General features: G+C 29.4%; 1 protein-coding gene across 2 annotated transcripts in view; it reads left to right on the forward strand.

Moving 5' to 3' along the window:
- The window catches only part of LOC107454469 (corticotropin-releasing factor receptor 2), a 154,271-nt gene that overhangs the window by 119,840 nt on the left and 11,912 nt on the right, over positions 1–22,519 (forward strand). For both annotated transcript variants that reach the window (XM_016071676.3, XM_016071677.3), the window contains exons 6-7: positions 11,002–11,158; positions 15,038–15,168. In XM_016071676.3, coding sequence (XP_015927162.1) covers positions 11,002–11,158; positions 15,038–15,168 — 288 coding nt within the window. The remainder of the gene's footprint in view (positions 1–11,001; positions 11,159–15,037; positions 15,169–22,519) is intronic.

Here is a 22,519-nt window from a genome sequence, read left to right on the forward strand (position 1 = left end):
ATAAAAAAGTACTGGCGCATAATCAACATTATGCACTATAATGAGTTTTTTTCCTATTTGAAGTACGCATTTATTTCTGTCTCGAACACTGTAAAAAATTTCAAATCAAATTACTGAAAACAGTACTGGCTCTCAGGGTGCCGCACTTTTTACAGCAATTTGATAGCATAATGTGAATCAACATTATACACTATAATGTGGGGTTCTCTTTCTATTTGAAGTACGTATTTATTTATTTCTCGAACACTGCAAAAAAATCAAAATCAGATTACTAAAAACCGTACTGGTACTCAGGGTGCCGTACATTTTACAGCAATTTAATAGCGTAATTTGATCAGAAAGATTTTACAGTATAGTCAGCTCTTACGGTTAATACCACTTTAATCTTTTAAGTTAGTTTTGACTCTTTAAAAATACTCTCTGATATGTGATTTATCATTGCTTAGAAAAGACAGCCGTCAAAAGTAATATGATCTGCTTTTACACTTAAACTCTTAATCAAACATTACATTTTTATACCGATTTGAGATATCTGAAATTTTAGTTGATATTTTGAATCGGAGTATCCATCAAGGAACTAAAGATAAAAGCTGTCATAAGAAAATATTTGTAGAAGTTCTTCTTCAGAGGAAAAAGGAATTTTGTTACTTCCATAATAACCAATGAAAAATTTTAGGAATGCAATTACCTTATTTATTAAGTAACTAGTTGTTATTTTAAGATAGTTTTTCATTCGTTGAATTTTACAAATGTGTTCTATTGATTGAACTTAATTCCTAAATTTTACGATTTAAGCTCATAAGTATTTATAAAAGTTCAAAATGTTCCTTAAGTAAATTTTCAAAATTTACTACTGTCTTCAAATGTAAAAATTGGAAGCCAAGTTCGGTTGCCAAGATTTTGGTAGCCAAGCCCTTGGCGCGTGCGGGACACCGATGTTCCTTTTATATATTTTTTTCTGGCGCTCTATTTAAAAACAAAAATATAGTTTGGTATATCTTAATTACAAAAAGCACTCTAACAGTTGCTAAAAACAATCTGTTATATTATCGGAATTATACTTGTTATAATATATAAAATTGAAAATATTTAGTATAGATTTTTTTTCCATTTATATTCAAAAATTTATCAATAATTGATATTGTAAATTAACGAAATTTCGACAATGAATAATTGTTTCTTTTAGATCTTAATAACTTCAAATAAGGGTAAATTTTAAAAAAAAATATTGTTTGGAAGTGAGCCGTACTTGGAAGATTTAACTTTAAAGGCAAAAAAAAGACACTGGTGTTTCATAACCATAAATTATCAAAATGGTAAATATATTTCTCATGGCTGGGATAGCCTGGTTGGTAGGGCACTAGACCCATGTCCAAGAGTTCGTGGGGACGATCCACTCCGGTCGAAAACTACTCGTGTAGTAAATGGTGACTGATGCACGTTAAATCTGTCGAGTCACAAAATCCTCCATGTTCGCATAACAAATCATGCCTCTGGGGGTACTGATTTAGGAGTTTCCTTGTCTTCTGGATTGGTTCAAAATTGCAAGGCTACGGAGTTGAACATAAGTAGTCGTAAACCCAAAATTTAACGACCGATATAAAATGAAATAAAATATATATTTTTCGCTTATAGTTCTAATTATTTTACTTGTGACGAAATTTATTTTCTCGAAAAAGTGGCGATAGTTATTTCGTCACTTTAACAAAATGTTCCCTCGGAGCAAATACCGGAAAATATTTTCGTAAAAAACGGCAAAACTTTCATGAAATTTGAGTGTCCATTTTTTACACTGAAAAATTTACTCAATGAAAGGTTAACAAAAAATATTATAATTTTATTGTTTTTTGGATATTTTTTAATTATTTTCATCTTAAAGAATATACTTATAAGGAAAAATAAATCAATGGAGAAAACCCCATATTCTTACTTTAACTAAATAATTGAAAGTTATCAAAACAACAACTTGATGGGTTGCGTAATTTTATTTGTTCAGAACTAAGTAAATAGATTATCTTAAACGCAAACAAGCTAGAAAAATGTTTGCTTTTCTTAATTTACGATGAGTCTTGTGGTAAGGAAATATTTCTGATTAAAACTAGAATTTTTGAAATTTGCATAATTATTCACTCTGTCTGAAAACATCTTACTCTGATTTTATTTATTTACGAACAAAAAATGAACGAAACTGTTAAAGTGAATGCAGTAAGAAATTAATATTTAGTACTTAACAGCTTAATCAAATATGAAAAATGTAAGCTTGGAAAAAATCATATGACTGAAAAATTTCAATTTTTCAAAATATAATAATCTTTTTTTGTTTCTTTCTTTTTTTATTCTGACCAATGATTTTTGTTCTTATCTATCATTCATTAATAATATTGTACGAATCTTACCGTAAATCTAATTTATTCCAAGTTTTTAATATTTTGAAAAAGGTTTTCTCCCTTTTGTTCTCCAAAAAGAACATCTCAAAATAAAAACATACATCTTTCTTATTTATACAACATAGCATAAAAATTAAATACTAATGAGGAAAATTATGTGTATTTAATTTAATTTTGAATTAAAATTAAACTGGTGACCTGATGCTACTTTCCAACTCCCAAGATAGCGTTGCAATCGTTTTTATTTCTTGGTTTTAAGAAAAATGAAAATTATCCAATTAAAAAGATTCCTAAAAAAAAATTTTTTACAGATTTAGTTCCGGTTCTTTTAGTTATTACAGTATATCAGAATTTTTGTTTCGTAAAATTATCCGGTAAAAATGGATTTCACTGTAAAAAGTACCGGTACCTTGAGTACCTGTACTTCTTACCATAGTTTGATGCGGAATTTTTTGCAGTGTAATTTTACATAGCATGTTTTATAAAAATGAATATAATTTAATAAAAATAACATTTATTTAACTATTATTGGTTAAAAAAACAATAATTCTTTATGTTTATCTTTAAAATATCATAACACGGAAAGATTATTGAATTACTTTGCAATTAAGAAACACTACTTTTAATTCTTAAGCAATTAACTTCAAATAAGATTGCTATTTTAAAATGAACACGATTTTTACTTCAAAATTGTCCACGATCGTTACTTAAATCCGTCACGTTTATTTAGATCAAATTCTCTAAGATCACTTTCCATTTTGATAAAAATATAGCAGAAATAGTTAATATAGAAAAACAAATTAAATGTAAATAATATAAAACCTAAAAAAAGTTGAAGATAAATTCAACAAAGGTGTTATTTAATATCTCTGCAATGAAAAAAATAAAATACCGTTAAATAAAAGATAAAATAATTGTTAGTCAAATATCGATATAACTTTGATTAATTTGACATTTATAACAGCCATACATTTCCGGATCGTTTTCATTTATTAAGGATTCCAGCAAACGATTTCTTTGTGTAATAAGATTACACTGGCAACAATAGAAAACGGTTTAAGAACATTATCCTTTTATGTTATAGATATCTATAAAAAGTAATGTTCCAATTAAATCAATTGATACCGTAAGAGCATAAAAACATACATCAAACGATTTTAATAATTTTATTGATAATATTAACAGCTAAACATGTCAAAAAAATTTATTGCATTGTACCTCAATATTGAAATAACTTGTTCTATCTTCTCCTTAAAGATAGTTCTTGTTTTCAATACGTAAAAAGAAGGAAAAAAAACTAAGAGTATCGAATTTTCTTAACAAACTATCTGACGAGTCTTAAAAATATCTTCAGTAACGTGACCTACATTGTGTTACGTTAAAATATTGATGTGAATGTAAGATTTACGTGACTCAAATTCAAAATTATTTTCTTCATTTTCGCTAAAATAAATGACGTGTTGGGAAAAAGCTTTTAGTAAGTTTGTGTTTCTTTTTTTTTTCCAATTCCAAATTAAGTTCCACTCAGTTGTTAGAGAGTATCGCATTTGAAAATAACGACATTTCTTTGTGACATCAAAGTTGAAGTAAAACTCGTTTGTATTCGCTGGGAATTTTTTTGTTGTTGTTTATTTAATGTAACTACTTTTTTATGTTTGAAGCGGTAATGAAGAAAGAAGTAAAAAAAGTACCTACAATGTTCGATACGCTACTGATACAGTTTTTAACACGTGCTTTAACGATAACGGGTATGAAAAGAAAACACAGTGATTATTTATATGTTGCATTCAGCATTTTTCATCTCTGTCTAGCGTCACTATTCGTGCTGAATATTTTGTTTACATTTTTTACTATGAGGATCCAGTTTTCTTGAAAAAAGTAAATGTTGCCCTTTAAAAACTTCGAAATTCTGTCAGAGCAACTGTAATTGAGAGAGCTGGATAATCATTTTCAACTCTACTCCAGGGTGCGGAGCCAAATCTCTCAACAAAAAACAAGCAACTTTAAAGCACTTTTTAAGCACTCAAAAATATTTTTAAGCACTATATACATTGACAAAATGTAAAATAGTTTTCACATGATAAAATAACTATAACTAGTTTCCGACAAAGAATTCTTTTCTTGATTGTATTAGCTACGATAAAACAATCGAGATTTTTCGGTTCAATTTCAGAGGGTGGCAAAGTGAAGTCTGAAATTGAGGATATCTTGCAGAATGCAGCAGAGTTGCTCATGAAAGTGCAGGAAACTCACTGACCTCAGCTCAGTAGATGCACATGCGGACTCACAAGTATTTCATCAAACATGTAACATGATTGGGGTGCTATCATGCGTTGCGGGCCGACGAAGCGCCGAAATGGATTGTGGTTGAATGATTTATGAAAACGTTGAATAGAACAAAGTGAAAACCACGCTTTTGAATAATACGCAGCTAAAATCGACACGGTAAAGAAAAAAATCTAATTTTCGAAAAGGAAAAAATTAAGCACTTTTTAAAAAAAACCATGAAAAAAGCACCTTTAAGGGCTTTTAAAAAACGAAAATCAAAATAAGCACCTTTAAGCATTTTTTAAAACAGCTACTCAACAGCTACTACCTTAAGCGCTAATTTCGTAATAATTTTCCTGGGGGAATATCTCGAAAGGAGATATCATTTACCGGTAAAGATTCAATAATCACCAACTACACTGTACAATATTCCGGATCAAATTATGGTAAAAAGTACCGACACTCAGGGTGCCAGAATTTTTTACCGTGAAATCTACTTTCACTGTAAAGTTTTACTGAACAAGAAATTGATATACCACAATTTTTAAAGTAATACTGACTGTAAAATAACTCAATCACTGTAATCAACTAAATATTTCTGTTAAACCTATGGTAACATTTTACGTTAAAAATAGATTTTATCCACAGTAATGGCTTGAAACCCATCATTGGATTGTTGGGCACCAGATTGTCTGGGAAGTAAAAGCAATTTGCGACCGATACTAACCACATTACCACAATCATGCTGTTGGTCACGAAATTGTTGAGCCTTAACTTCTGTGACATCTGCGGCCCACATCGGGCTGTTACAGGAATGCTTTACTCTGAAAATGAATTTCACGGCAAAAAGGATTTTTCTGATAACTCATTCAGGGTGTCAGTACTTCTTACCGTAGTTTGATTTGAAATTTTTACAGTGCTTAAAAGGTGGTTTCAATATGTGTTTTATTTTAAATATGCTTATATTTTCATCATTATTTTCTTTAAATTGAAGCTCGTAAGAGACTAACGTGTTTTGATTTTTCGTGTTTTATTTTGAACTAAAATTAATTTTCTTTTAAATAATAATCCTGGTCTAAATGTTGACATACTTTTGAACTAATCTTTTTAAATATTTTTTTAGAGAAAATGTTTTCTAAAACATTTTTCAAAAGTAGTTTTAGAATAAAATAATATAACAATCTTTTTTTCTCATTTAAAAATATAAGTGCCTAGTGCTTTTTTTTATGCAATTATGCCTAAATCGACAGAAAATATCAAATATATATATGTATAAAATAATAGTGTATATCAAACCACAAAAGCAATGTTTTTAAAATTTTGATTTATTTGCCAAACATATATATAAATCATTGAGCACTTAAACTCCAGCTCTCAATGCAAAATTTTTCACCAAAACAAGAAGCAGGATAAAAATAATATTTGACCAAGCCATAATACTCTCACAATTCCAACATCTGAACAGTCTTAATCCAGCCTCTAAAATTCCAACATCTTTTCTAATCAGGTTACTTTCTCTGGCACCAACATCATATCATTCTTTAATCTTTCAACAAAACCAACATCTGAACAGTCTTGAACCTTTCTCTTTTGACACAAGGATGTTAACAACACTCTAAGAGAAAAGCGACTTAAGGCAAATGTAAAGCCCTTACCTGACTCATTTACATTCATTGAATTTTAAGATTATAATGACAGAACTTTAGCAATAAATTAAAATTTCATCAATCCTAAAAGGAATTTTGATAATTATTTTAACTCATTCATACTTCCATTCATACATACATAAATAGAATTTTATGTACCCTTTCATGCCAATTTTAAGATCATTTACACTTTTTACATATATTTTATATGTATTGTCATGCAAGCATACTTTAAATTAAATGTAAATGTACTATGTACTTGTGCATAGTAGATTAAATTTGAGCTCTTTAATATTTTTTGTCGTAATTTTGAAGAAATAAATTGATGAAAATTATTGCAATAGCTTAGCAGTTGATCGAAATATTTTTGAGGTCAGGTGTGCTATTTAACAATGATTTAGAATAAAATTTAGTATTACTATTTAAGCCTGTATTTTTTTTAAGGAAAATCCACTTTAGTACTATTGTTTTTTTAAACATCTATCTGCCTTAAGTGCACTTTTCTCTTAACTTTTAATTTTCTGTCACTTGGCTGATTTTTAACCAAATCCTCATTCAATTTCAGTTCCATTTACATCAGACCCATCTTTTCTTTAAGACAAACCAAATCAGATGCAAAGCTTACATACGTTCCAGTTCTTTTATAAATCTTGAAACTATTTAGAATTTCCTGCTTATTTCATGTTTTTTTTTCTTTAAATAGCAACACATATGTACAAGTCTAAAGATGAACAAAACAAAATTTTAAGCTTTCTCACAACTTCTACAGCATATCAGTGAACGCAAAAGAGATGTACCAACTGCACGAACTGCTCGTCTCAAACGTTTATAATTTACTGACTTTTTCCGCTTCTGCATTAAAACCGTTTTGCTGTTGTTCCATTCGCACGGCACTGAATCTTCTGAATGATCATCTACTTCGTAGTTGTCTGCAACACCTTCATCTAGTTGTAATTGTGAAGGGATATCAGACTTTGAAGAAGCTTCACTGCTGCTTGATGTTATACCGTCGAGAGCAAAAAAATTTGCCAGGTGGTCTTTATGGTCAGCATTGATCTTAATACTGCTTGTAATTTCCATCTTTGATATTTTATCCTCCTGCAATATCATTGAGGGCGGGTTGAACTTTCTCGATACTGAAACTTCTCCTAGATGATCTTCTATTTCACCTCCATCTGCAACACCTTTATATAGTTGTAAGTTTAAAGGGATATCAGTATTTGAGGGAGTTTCATTCATGCTTGGTCTCTCGTCTTTGACAAAGAGATGGTGTGTCAAGTTTTCTTCAGCATAGATTGGATCTTTTTCTTCGTTGACAATCTCTTCAGCATCTGGCATGAAATGATCATTATTTTGCACCCACTGACAGCAGATTGGCATCAAAGTTTCTGGTAGGTCGTATCTGGTATCATCGTCCAAACTTGTCTCACTATTAGATGTAGTAAAATTATTCTCAATTCCGGCATCATAAGTTGACTCATCACTGAATTTAGAAGCCTGGCAACTCAAATTATTGGAACTTTCACTGCGTGCCTCAATGATTTTTGTTCCATTCCATCTTTTTCTCAATTTTTCGTTCCACAAGACTAAAACCAAACCGGAAGCAATCGCAAGTGAAAATCCGTGCCATTTCAAATTATTAGAAGAAGATGCCCGGACTAAGCAGTATCCTATAGCAAATAAAGCAGGGATTTTTAGGAAGTGTTTAAGCATTTTAATGGACGATGTTGGATATTTTTTTTCTCGTCAGATCTAACCGAACGCAAGCTTTAAGAAGTCAAATTACAAAAGAAGTTAAACCAACAAGCCTATTATATTTTATATCGATCGACTAAACAATGTATTGGAACAATGAACTTAAAAAATTTTTCTCTGTTACATTTAAGAAAATATTTTTATTAACAATAACTTTAAAAGTTTAATTGTTTCTTTTTTTTATTGTTTACGAAGATTAGTGTAGTATCAATTAGGAACTTATAAAATATTTTCCAAAGAATACTTCTAAAGTAATTTTAGATTTAAGCACAACCAATATTTTTTTCATTTAACATAAGTGCTTTATGTTTCTTTTACTCATTTTTTTTAAAAAATATTAGTGCTTAGTATTTATCTTATGCGATCGTGCCTGAATCGACAGAAAATGTCAAATATAATTTGATCATTCTGCCTTTAATTTTCAAAGATAGTCATGAGGATAAGAATGCTACGAGTATTTCATTATATCACAAACTGTCATCTTATTTACTTAAAGAGAACAAATAACTTTCAGACTTCATGAACAAATTTTTAAGATATTTTCAGAAACGCGGTCACAGTTCAAACAGACGTTGTTTACGTCGAGAAATGTCCCGGGGTTGTTTGTTACGACTTTCATGCCTTCACATTTCTTCGTCTAAACTGCGAAACTTTCTGATAATTTAGTTATTTTTATAGTTATATTAGTAGTTAGTTATTTTTTAGTTCCACACTTATTAGCAATTTATATTTCATAAATTTGATCGGGTTTTTTTATAGAAAAATTCCGTTCTCATATTAGAGCAAAATCTACATCGAAATAACTAAAAATAATCATATTTTTATAACGTTATGTTAGTTTCATATTTAAAGCTATAAACTTTCAATTACAGTTAAAGAAAATATTTGGTTTTAAAAACTTCGGTTGGAAAGTTTGGAACACGTCGAACCATAACATCGTTTAAAGTTATATACAATCTTATTATCTTATTATGGTGCTAAGTTGAGCCGTATTAGTGTACTTCCTAGCCTTTATTGCATTTTAACCTTTATTGCTTACTTTGGTTCATCTTAAGAATCCATAAACATTTCAAACAAATAATATATTTTGTTTTCTCAGTGCATTGCTGTATACAATTAATTAAATTGTCTACGAATCATCAAATATGAAATAGTATTGCATCATATTTATCTCTTAGACCAGAGATGGAGAAAGTTTTTCGATTACGGTTTATTATTTTTAGGTGTTTTGTGCGCCGCTTGATATATTTTTTTAAGAAAAAATCTACAAGCCGCTACTTTTATTTCAAACCATAGAATTACATTGTGTAATTAGTATAGTCTTCTGCTTTAAATATGAAACAAAGCGGTTTCTTACAATCGATCATTTAATCATGATGATGCATATATCCTTGATGCAAAATCCATTGATGTTTGCCATACTGAAAATGTTTTCTTATTTTATAATTTAGTTTAGGTTCTCTCTTTACACTAGCTTCCCAAGAAAAAGCCAATCAGCCCGTCTCCCCTACGACCTTTAACTTCAATAGTGAAGGGAGCATAGTCACCCTTTCATCCAGGAAAATTCCATATTGACGCCATAAATCGTATTTGTTTCTGAATCCGCCTTTGATAACCTCTAATATTGAGTTCTTTTCTTGCAACGTGTCTTCAGGGAATTTAATTGAATAAAAATAATTTAAAACGCACATCGGTGCCACAGGCTGGCAAATTACGTTCCACCTAGTGGCACGCGTACCATAGATTTGTCACCTGTGTACTAGACTGTACCACCGAAGCTGCCCTTCTAAATGCATCCACAAGAGGTTCGAAGTTAATGACACTCTAAAAAGCGTAAGTCAGAAAATTTGACGCATTTTTCCTCTTGTCATTACTACACAAAACAGAATTAAACTTACTCAACTTCATATGTATATGGGAAATTTGAGCCAAAAAACACAATTTTCGATATCCTTGTAATTTCATGCCTAAATTAGGAGACAAAAACCTCTTTGTAATCAGGCTAATTATCATTTTTGCCATATCATGCATAAATACCAGGTATCAGTTTTATCATGCCACGCATAATTATCATTATTTTCTCTCAAAAATATATCAACTCTCAAATGTTTAATTGTTTTTATTAATCTGTAGAAAACTACACCGAAGTGACTTTTTACTTACAAAAATTGTTTTTGGGTGTATGTACTACATTATGCACTGAGCTAATGAAATATTTTTCAATCATTTAATTCAAATTTGCAAAGCTGCTGAGCTAAACATTTTGTAGCAAGTATTTACTGCTAGTAAACAGCGATAAATTTCCTCAATTTTCGTTTTAAAAAAAAATTTGAAAGGTTTTATTAACACGACGTCGATTTTTTCAATTTTGTTGAGTTCTGTCTACCCAATGTCGATTCTTACAATTTATGTTTATTTCCTAAATGCAGATCCATTATATTTGTTAAGTTCATTTACTACAATGTCAGTTGTTTCAATTTGTTAAGTTCGATTCCTATGATATCAATCCTTTTGAATTGTTAAGCTTGATTCCTATTCGTTTTTTCATTCGACTTTTTAAGTTTGATTACAGCAGTATCATTACGGTCGTTGGTTAATAAGGTTATTTGTTTCTTTCAAAGGTTGCTTTCTAATGTGAAAGTCTAAGGAACCTTAGAATTTATATCTTCTTTTAGTTGTCTAAATTAATTATTAATAAGAAATTACAAACTATTACTTCATTAAACTATTAAGCAAAGAGTATCTTGATGTGCAAAAAAATGAAAATTTAAAAAACTTATTCAAAATTCTCCACTGGTTGGTTTTTTTAAAAACACTGTGTTCTGAAAAAAATGTTTTTTAATCATAAATGCATTTCTTTGATTATAATACTATAATTATAAAACCAATTTAATGTGTTGATCCTAAAACACGTTGTAAGGCTATTTTGTTTTCTTTTTTTACAGGACTGGTTGTGCAAAGGTGTTCTAGTTCTAAAAATGTATGCCGCTATGACATGCATTCATTGGATGTTTGTAGAAGGGCTTTTATTACACAGTAGTATTACAGTGTCAGTATTTCAGCAGGAACCACCGTTCAAAATTTACCATGCCATTGGATGGGGTAAGAATTTCTTTCTTTTTTAAGCCACATAAAAATCCAAACAGATCTAAAAAATGAATTTTTGTGTGCTTGATTATAAGAACACAAATAATAAAATGAACTAAAACAAATTTATAAACGACATAGACTAAAAAGAAGTTTTTTATTCTGTTTCAGATTTAAAATTAAAAAAATATTACGCGTATCATTTACGTAACTTAACACCATCCGAAAACCTTCCCGTGCGTCTTTCGAAAGTGATGCGCCTACACTCTCGTTTTACATGGGATCAAAATAAACTTATTTTCTCCTTTTTGAGTCACTTGAAAAACGTAGATCTTAAAATTTTATTGTATTTTATTATTTTTATTTTTCTAATTTTAGTTTCATGTAAGAATTTCTGTTCATATAGAGCTGATTGAAACCCTTTGTCCTAAACCTAGAACAAACATGCACAATAACTGTGAATTTACGTAGACAAATAAAGCAAATATCACCAACTTTAAATCTTTAATAAAATTTAACTGGATTAGTAAAAGAAATGCATCCAGGGGTTGATATTGGTGCAAATTTTTTTCTTCTTACAAGTGGAGGAAATTTAAATTTTCCTTGAACTTCTTTTAGAAATAAATTCTGCTTTTGGTGGTTCAGCAGACGATTGAAATTTGTAATGTCATCAAGCATACAGATGCAGTTGAAATTTGAACATTTTAGCTACTTGGAAAGTGATCGAAATTTCGCTAGTCGATGAATTCTATTTGGAGTTAAAATAATTTCAAATTCTACTTGCACTCGATGTCACATATATTTGTCTACATGAGTACTCGAAATTACGATTTAAGAACAAAGCATGTTTATTAAAGGATGATTAAAAAACGTATAAAGCACAAAAAGTTTTTAAAAAAAAATAGAAAGCACTAATAAGCATGATATTCTCAAAAGACTAATTAGCATGCCAAGGCTGTACAACCAGCATATTTAACATTAATGCAGTTAATACTATTAAAACTGTATTGCCTTTTACTTTAAAAATCCTCATAGTCAAATTTTGGCACTGCCACCCAGAGTGAGCCAAGGTCTTCAAAAGATTCAGTCAGGACAACTTATTTTTTAACTCATTTTAGAGATAGTGCTTTTCATCTTTTATGTATAAAACTTGTTCGCGAAACGAATAGACTAAAAGGTACAAGTGTTTTTTGATAAAACCTCCCATTAAAATCAATTTTTTGAGTATCGAAAATTATGTCTACATTTTTTCTACAACCGTAAAAATACTCAAGTGAAATATATTCTAAAGATTTTGCTACTGCATCGGTAAAATTATTAGATATTGACACAAAAAAAATGATTCAAGTCAGAGTAAATTGATTTTCCCTATGTATCATCTTTTTCGTAAATGAATCTTTTAGAAACTCTAGCACAAGGATTTATGATTAAAAAAAGCCATATATGATTGATGTGAAATAAATAAATAATTCGTTTATAATAAACTCCTTTTTATTTCAAATAACTTTATTTGTTGTTTCTGCAGACACTAAAAATTTTTGCACACAATTATAAAATTCGTTTATCTAAAGATCGATTCACTTATCTCAACAAAACATAATTTTTAATAGATGTTTTTCATTTTTTATTATTGTATTTCATTTTTTATTATTGTATTAAAAAAATGCTTTGAATTGCAAGATATTCAAATTTTTACATCATTTTAACGATTGTAACTTTAGGTGGCAAAAGACAAAATTTTTATCATAAACAAGTTTATTATCTGACTTTATTTTTAAAACTGGATTTCTCTTGAACTATTCTACTGATTTCGTTTAAATTTTATTTTTGCCATATAAAATTATGTTTTCTTTAAAGTGATGTAAAAAATTTACTTACCTTGTTTTTTACCATTATTAAATAGAATAATAAAAAGTAATAAATAATTTTCAAAATATTAGTTTTGCGTGAGAATTATTTTGGATTAACGAATTTTATATCTGTGTGCAAAAAAAATTGCAATTCATTTAAAAAGTTTTCGAGACATGACGAAATACACAAAAGTAAAATTAACATTAAGGGGTCTAAATTGTCAACCGCTCTCATAATCAAACTATTAAGACCATATTTTTAACAATGCTTCTACCTAGGGCCGGGATAGCCTGGTCGGTAGGGAGTTGGGCCCATGTCCAAGAATTCGTGGGTTCGATCCCCACCGGCTGAAATAGTAAATGGTGACTGATGCACGTTAAATCTGTCGAGTCGCAAAGTCCTCCATGTTTCCATGACAAATCAATACTTCTGGGGGTACTGGTCCAAGAGTTTCCTTGTCTTCTGGATTGGTTCAAAAGTACAATGCTACCGAATTGAACATTAGTAGACGTAAACCCAAAAATTGGGTTGGCTGTTCAACGACGGATATAAAATGAAATATAAAATGCTTCTACTTATATTTTGGGCTCAGAAATCATAACTCGACGGAAAAAAATTATGGTTTTTCAAAAAAAGAACGTTTTGTATCGAATACAGTCTGAACTAACTAATTAGCATATTTGAGGTTACCCCCTCGAACCATTAAGATTGAATCTCAGTACATGAAGATCCGATCATTCGATAAAAAGTTGTTCAGAATGTTTCGTTTATTTTTTCTCGCACTGTATATAAATTCTCAAAGCTATTGATTTTTAGAAAGCTTAGAACACATAATGATGCGTAAAATAATAAATTCAATAACATTTAAGAAAAGCTATTAAGAAATACTCTATTTAGAAATTGGTTATTTAATATCACGCCAAATGACTATATCGATTTGTTTAGAGAGAGAGAAAAGAATCGATATTCTTTTCGTTTGTTTACCTAAAAATGTAGTCAATGAATAAAATTCCCTTTCATTAAACAAGATTTTTTTTTTTAAAAAAAAATCATTGCGTGAGTTTTGTGGCATTTTGTGCTTTACTTCCATTAGTTAGTTCGTAAACAGTTTGATGTGTTTAAGGCGTCATGGACATTGATTTTTTTTTCTTCATTTCTTTATTGCCACTTTTACTACAAAAGAATAGAAAACTTTTCTCTAAACTTCATTTTTTCAACATCTTTTTATTTGATTAATTCAATTCCATCAACTGAATTGAAATTTTTATAGTTAAGAAGCGTTTTCTTAACAAACCAATTTATTTAATATAACTGTCAATTGAGTGCCTCGCAGGAATGAAACTCTCACTTTTGACGATTCAGTAGTCTTTAAGTTGAATTTCATTAATTTTGACAATCATTTCGTCACGAAATCACGTGATTTGCGACAACTCCCGACTCTGTATGACGAAAATGTTTCCTCAACTCGGAATCTCATCGCAGCCCATTGTGGGAGATTTTTAACTAGAAGGAAGACTAGGCGATCGAAAATAAATTACCGAAACAAACCGACAAGTCCGTATGGTGGTCACGGAGTTGTCATCGTGTCAGGAAGTTCCCCGGTTCGAAACCTGTTTCGGGAATGTGTGTAGGTTATCTAACTGTCCTTCTTGTGCTGTTTGGGTGACATGAATCCATCTATTTGGTACGATAAAGTGGTTATTAAAATGTAGATACATTAGGCGCTTCAATGTTTTTTTTTTCTTTTTTTGAAAGAAATAGAATGACGAAATACTTCTTCCTCGAAAAAATCGCAATAGCTATTTTGTCATTTTGACGAAATTTTTGCTCAGAGCATATATCAGGAAACGGTTTCGACAAAGACAAAAAATTTTCATGAAAGTTTCAAAAAAGAAACATTCATTTTTTAAAGTGATTTGCAGAACCAAATTGATCCACTTTTTTATTTTTTTAATGAATTAAAGTTCTTTACTGTGTTTAATAAATACTTTATTTATTATTGATAATTATATCTCAAATTAATTTATTTCATTTCACTTTCAGGAATTCCACTTATATGTGTTGTCATTTGGATGACATTAATGTCAATATACAGTAAAAGACTATGCTGGAAAGGATACGGTCTCTCCCCGTTTGTTTGGATTATAACAGGTCCCATGATTATCGCCTTACTCGTAAGAAATTTTTTTTAAATTGTTTAATTAAATAAAAATCTCATGGGATGGATAAATAATGTGTATAACTTCTTTATTAACCCCTTAACGATCGGTTAATTTTCAAGAAAACGGTCATAAAATGGCCTATTTTGCCAAATACACGTATTTGATTGCTGCTGATATCTAGTTCAAAATAAACTAACTATCTACAATTACCTTAAAAATATCCTGGTACTGCCATCTGGTGTGTAAAATGAGAAATAATATGTTTTTCGGGCAAAAGAAATTAATTAGTTTTATTCTTATTGGCGCGTTACTACTGAACACTCCAGCCCGGAAATTTCACGGGAGCGAGAAATAGAGGGCGATACCTCCCCCCATCATTTTCACGGGAGCGAGAAGGAAGGGGTTAATTTCAATAAATAATATTTTATTTTGATATTGCAGCCCACGAAAATTTCATGCGTCAAAACAGATAGTATAGTTTGAAAGTTTCAAATAGTACTATATGTATCCATGCAAAAATTTCACTTACCAGAGTTATCAGCAGAACTTTAAAAGAACAGCAATTGTACAAATATATTGGTTTTATTCAAAAATTGACCACTTATTCACCTTGAGTTTTGTATTTTTTGTTAGGGCTTTTGCAAGATTTTTATATGCCATTAAAGTTTGTACAATATGCTCATTGATTTTTCAAAGATACTTTTATCAGCATTGAAAAACTTAGCGAACTAAACATAACAAAACAGAAGCGGATAAAAGTTTAATGTTAGATACAAAATCATTTAATATGATTGACAGATTAATGTAAATCTTCTTATGAGAGCTTAATTATCTTTATTATACTACTAAAAACATACATGCCCTTTTTTGACAGTTTACATACGTTTCTGTAAAATGTCCAGCTGCGCACGAGATAAACTTTCATCTTCTCGTGCTCGAGTTGTATACAATCTACCGTTCTCATCTGACGGCTTTCTAACGTAAGCCAAAATCGACAAAGATAATTCGTGAATGGAGTAAATGCATCTGAGCTTGGTGTAAGCTTTCTCAATTGTTGACGTTTAGGTTTAACTAACACACATTAAAGTGTATACGAAAGCTCGATTCGGTATTAACTTGAAATGAAGTATTTATTCGTACAAGTTTTTGGAGTTTTTCAACAACAAATTTAGTTAGGTATTACACCACAGTTTTTACAGTTTTTGTCTGGATTCCATGTTTTTCCTTGAATTTCCCTTTTTAATTCGATGTCCATATTGATTCCATAAACCGTCTTGATGACAAGCTGGAGTATTTTTTTTTACTATAACAGCATTAGTAAGCTTAATGCTAAACGAAAAATTTGCCTCTTCAATAGAAATTGTACAATCCACACTGACTGTATGCTCCTTTTCAAACAAACAATTAGGTTGTAGAACTAGATATTTTTTTTTATATGAAGTAGCAGACAACAATGAAAAATACGGCTCACCATTTATGGAAAAATCAATTGAGAGTAAGTCTCATTATTTGAAATCCACGTCTTGTTCATCTTGTTTGGAACAATAACATTGATGTTTATGAATTTCTAGTGGAAGAACAAGCCAAACGAAATTTTGGGAACTCAGTTGTCCCATCATGTTGTGGTCAGGTATTGACATCGAACATCAATTGTTTTGCCAAGGCTTTAAATAAGAATGTTTTTGAAGGAAATATGTATCTTACCTAACCACCTGATATTTCTCTCCATTTTAAAGCTGGTTTTCTCACATTGAAAACAACGCATCTTAATATTTTTCACCCCCTGAGCTCTACATTCCTAAAAATTGTAAATAAATTATAATTAACAACTTCATGAAGAAAACAATTCTGGTAAAATTACTGTACTGTGCGATAGTAACATTTGTGGTAAAAAAAATTTCGGATTCATAAAACCAAAATATACAATATTTTAACCATTCATTTTGTAATTTTTTTGTTCATAAGGGTAATGGTTTGTCTGAAATTTTGGCTTTCAAAATTATAGTTCCTATTACCACACATTTAGTAAGAAATACAAAACTGAAAAGTAAATTCACCCAGATGGTTTTTATGTCATGCTCTAAGATATCATGATAAGATTACCAAATTTCATAACATACATCAAACTTTATAGCATATTATAAAGCCATATTTTGTTATTAATTTTACCAAACAATTACCGACTTTTTTGGTGTTCCCATAGAGCTAAAAACACAGTAAATTGTACCCTTTTCTGGTAGTTTTGATAATATTTTTTTTTCTCGGTGTTAAATTGAGTCAAGTTCAAGCTGGAGCAACCTTTTAAACACACTTTTAAAATATTAAGCAATTCATTTTTCAGAAATAAAACTGAATTAACCGATCAATTAGCAGGCATTTTTCTGAAAGAAAAATGTCTGCTAATTGAACTTGCTTATAAGTATTTCTTATTTATTAAACTTGTCCTTTAACTTCTGCATCGTGAGTTTAAAACTCTTTCAACTCAACTTAACTATTTAATTCTAAGTTATCGTTTAAAATTCATTAAACTGTCGAAGAATAACGATTATTTGAACCATAAATGATATTTAACGCTGCTACGGTGCCTACTTGTAAAACTTTTAATTTTTCATGTCATTCCTCATTAATTTTTATTTTTGGTTTAAATTATATGAATAAATCTAAGGTTACTATCTAAATATCGACCCAGTAATTATTGTTCCAGTATTCTCTACTAATTACTGTCCCATAATGCTTCACACTGTTATAAGAAATCTGTTTTGTTGTCATTAAAGTCATATTCTTTTACACTTTTAATACTAGAAAGATGGAATTCAATAAAGAATAAAGAATTTTCAATAAGGAATCTGTCTCTTCTACAGTATCGAAGAATCTTGATATTAACATTTTACTCGAATCTTTTTTAAATTCCTTTTAATTATCTATTGTTACAGATTTAAATACCGATCCCTAGTATTGTACATCTGATTTAAAATAACAAAAAGTCATCAAATTCATTAAGATTTGGGCACTTCGCAAAAGTTCGAAAATTGAAAAGAGACTTTTGTCTATTTCCAGTTTTCTAACGTTAAAACATTTTTAAATATCAACAAATCATTTAAATTTATTATATACTAATTTTATCATGCGGTAAAAAAAATTCTGAAAGTCCCATTAAAACCTTTACACGCATTATTCGACTTAAAACCTTTTTACGCATTATTCGAGTACATTAATTATATTATTTTAAGGAGAAGAAAACAGAATAAAATATAATGCAGCGACCATACTGTGAAAAAAAAGATATCCGGGAAAACTTTTGATCGAATTTTCACGTACTAAAACCAACCTCATGGCCCAAAAAGTTAACCTAAAAAATGCTGCTTAATTATTGCTAACTATTAATTGAGTTATAGAGACGGACACGAAACAGTACTTTCTCTGTGTAAGCATACTTGTTTTTTATTTATTTATTTATTTATTTATTTATTCTTTAATCGGATTTAGATTTTGGACTATCAAAATCTAGTGAGTAAGTTTAGCCAGGAGAACGGTCAAAATTCTGAGTCCCTTAACGTTAATTTCACTCGTTTCGTTTTGGGTGTTGTCTCTAATTTTAATTACGTATTGTCATTGCAAAATCTCATGAAGTTCATTTAGTCAAAGATAGTTCAATAGAAAAATAATCATTTAACAATAATTTTATTTAATAATTCATTCAGTACAAAATTTCACTTTTTATTAATTTTTTTACTCAGAAACTATTCGGCCGATTTCATTCAAAAAAAAAAATGTGTCATTAAAAATTACGTGGTTTCAAGGAATGTAAAAACCTGCTTGAATTACAAATAAATCTTTTTTCGACTATTATCAAATAAAATTATAACAAATATTTAAGAATTATTTTTCCATGAAACTTTCTTCAAGTAAACCAGTTTCATAAGTGGGTGAAAGAGTTTTTGGAATTACACAAACAGTTTTAGAGATATTTGCAAAAACTCAAAAAGTAAAATTAACATTAGGGGGCCCTCACTTTCGACCGCTACTAAACTGAAACCTCACTTTCCAGATTGAGGCTACTTACTCCCTCCAAAATTTTGCTATCAAAAATCCGAATCACTCTGAAAAAAGTTATATATATTTAATGGAAGTGCTTTTTATTAATGATTCCGTTACTTCATTATTATATAGTAGGGTAGAGTGGGGTCAATTGTAACATTATTTACTTAACTATTTTTAACTAACAAAAAATCCAATATATTATTAGTATTATTTGACAGAAGAGTAAAGTAGACTATCCTCTACTAGAAAAAAAAATATCAATCAATTGTAACAGTTCATAAATTCAACTAAAACATAGTTAATTATACATATTATCATAGTTGTGATATATTTTTTTTATTGATCAAAATAGTAGTGATATTTTAGGAGTAAAAATAATAATGAGCAGAGACCTAAAAGGTTAAACTTTTAACTTTAAGGGGTTAAAAATTTTAANTCAAAAATGCTGCTTAATTATTGCTAACTATTAGTTGAGTTATAGAGACGGATACGAAACGGTTTTTTCTCTGTATAAGCATACTTGTTTTTTATTTATTTATTTATTTTTTAATCGGATTTAGATTTTGGAACATTAAAATATAGTGAGTTAGTTTAGCCAAGAGAATGGTCTGGTCAAAATTATGTTTCATCCCTTAATGTTAATTTCACTCTTTTCGTTTTTGGTGGTATCTCTAAAATTAATTACGCAATGTCATTGCAAAATCTCGTGAAGTTCGTTTAGATAAAAATACTTCCAAAGAAAAATAATCATTTAGCAATGATTTTATTTAATAATTCATTCAGTGCAAAATTTTACTTTTTATTAGTTTTATTACTCAGAAACTATTCAGCCGATTTCATTCCAGAAAAATTTGATTGTGTCATTAAAAATTACGTAGTTTCAAGGAATGTAAAAAATGCATGCCTTACAAATCAATTTTTTTCTACTATTTTCAAATAAAGTTATAACAAATATTAAATTATTATTTTCCCATGAAACTTTCTTCAAGTAAACGAGTTTCATAAGTGGGTGCAAGAGTTTTTGTAATTAAGCAAATAGTTTTAGAGATATGTCCAAAAACGCAAAAAGTAAAATTAACATTAAGGCGCAATAACTTTCGACCGCTACTAAACTGAGAGCTCACTTTCCAAATTGCGGCTACTCCCTCTCTCCAAAATTTTGTAATCGAAAATCCAAATCACTCGGGGGAAAAAAGGTATACAAATTTAATGGAAATGCTTTTTATTAGTGATTCCGTAACTTTATTATTATATAGTACTAATTAATTAGCATTACTTAGTTACCCCTTTGAATAATTAAGAGTGGTTTTTAGAACGTGAAAATCCCATCATTAGAACAAAAGTTATTCAAGAGGACGTTTTATTTATCCTGAATAAGTTTGATCGATCTTATCGAATTTTCTCGAACTATCACTTAAGTCCTTTTTTTTTTTTTTTTTAAATTAAAGTCAGATTTAATTTGAANTTTTTTTTTTTTACGCATTAAAATACTTATATCCCACAAAATAAATAAATCTATCTGAAAAAATCATATCTGAAAAATATTTTCAATAATTTAATTTAGGATAGCAACTGCTTGAATGAGCCCTTAATTTCGCCATATCTTTTTAACCATTTATTCGAATCAAAATCTTTTGCTCATAATTAGAAAACTCTTTCATGCAAAGATCAATATTATTGCATTAAAAGAAATTGAATTTTTTCATTCATTAAATATATTTATTATATTTATTTAAATAATAAAAAAATAAATTGTAATAAATTCAACTTTTTAATTCTCTTTGAGTGAAGTAGATTTTCAATTGAAAAATCTAAATTTTGTAAGAGATTGGTCAAATATTTTATAAAGAATAAAACTTCAAAAGTCTCTATTCATTTCTTTTTATTTCATGGGAAAAACCATTCGAATTATAAGATTACATCTAAATGTATAAAAATCTGGGCATTAAAACAATACATGTTAATGATTACAGTAAAATTTAAAAAGAAATTATTTCTCCTCGAAATATAAATTCAAATTATCTGTCGGTTTCAGAATTAATTAGTATCAAACTAAAGTAGAGAACATTATGTGAGTGCATTTTAAAAACTAAATAGGTGTTACAGAATGGATTCCCAGATTATTTAGTCATAAAAAAATTATTCTTTACTAATTAATTTGAAACTAATACGAAATAAAAAAAAAGTTAAAGTTATACCGAATTCGTGAAGTGTGTATTTTAATCATGACTGAATAAAATCTCGAGTCTTTATTTACAAAGATAAGCTCATTATTGCTGTCTATATTATCCTCAACGCACCATTTTCCTCATTGGAACCTAAAGAATCAATATTTTGGCTCAATAATGTGTACATGCTTTTAGTTTTCTAACATGTTAATCTCTTTATTTGCGTTTTGTAATCCCTTTACACCAAAATTATTGCCCCCTTTTTGAATCTTAAAATTATGAGAGAGAAAAAAAACAATTCAATGATTACAATTTTAAAATCATTAAAAATAAAAGTAATCTTCCTCATTCTTGAACGTACGCATAGGGCGTTAGAGAAACATTATTCTCAAGCTACGTTCATGATTAATCCAACTTGTCTTTTTTATACCCTACGCTTTTTTTAAATTTTAGATCTGAATATTGCATAGAGCCGTGATGGCTCAGGGGATAGAGCGTTCGCCTTCTAATGAAGTAAACCGGGTTCGAACTTTAGCGAAGACTGGTCGATACGAATTCCGCATCCGGCTTGCACCGACCACAGTGCTGGCGCAAAATATCCTCAGTGGTCGACGAAACATGGATTAGAGTCCCCTAACCATAGTCAGGCTAACCGTAAGAAGTTTTCGTGGTTTTCCTCTCCATGTAACGTAAATGCAGGTTAGTTCCATCAAAAATTTCTCCACGAAGGCAAAATTTTATCAATACTTAATCCAGGAGTTCCCTTGTTTTCTGAATTGATGTCAAAATTAAAAGGCTACGGAGCTGAACATTGATAGTCGTAAACCCAATAAATTGGGTCGGCTGTTCAACAACGTTTAGAGAACGAAAATATAAAAATTAATTCTTGCATAAAGTACCGGCACTTTGGGTGCATTATCCCTAAAATCCATAGTACAGTAACACTCTTTTTACCTTAAAATACCACAGAATATCATACCGTAATTTTTATTTAAGGAGTAAAACTGTGATTTTACAGTCATTATTATTGTAAAAATTACGGTGCATCAGATTTTTTTGTTCCTTAACAAGTTCCGGTAAAAAGTACCGGCACTCAGGATGCCGATACTTTTTATCGTAGAATTCATTTAATTCAATAAACGAAAATGATGAAT

The sequence above is a fragment of the Parasteatoda tepidariorum genome, chromosome 2 (genome assembly GCF_043381705.1).
Source record: "Parasteatoda tepidariorum isolate YZ-2023 chromosome 2, CAS_Ptep_4.0, whole genome shotgun sequence".
Taxonomy (NCBI): Eukaryota; Metazoa; Arthropoda; class Arachnida; order Araneae; family Theridiidae; genus Parasteatoda; species Parasteatoda tepidariorum.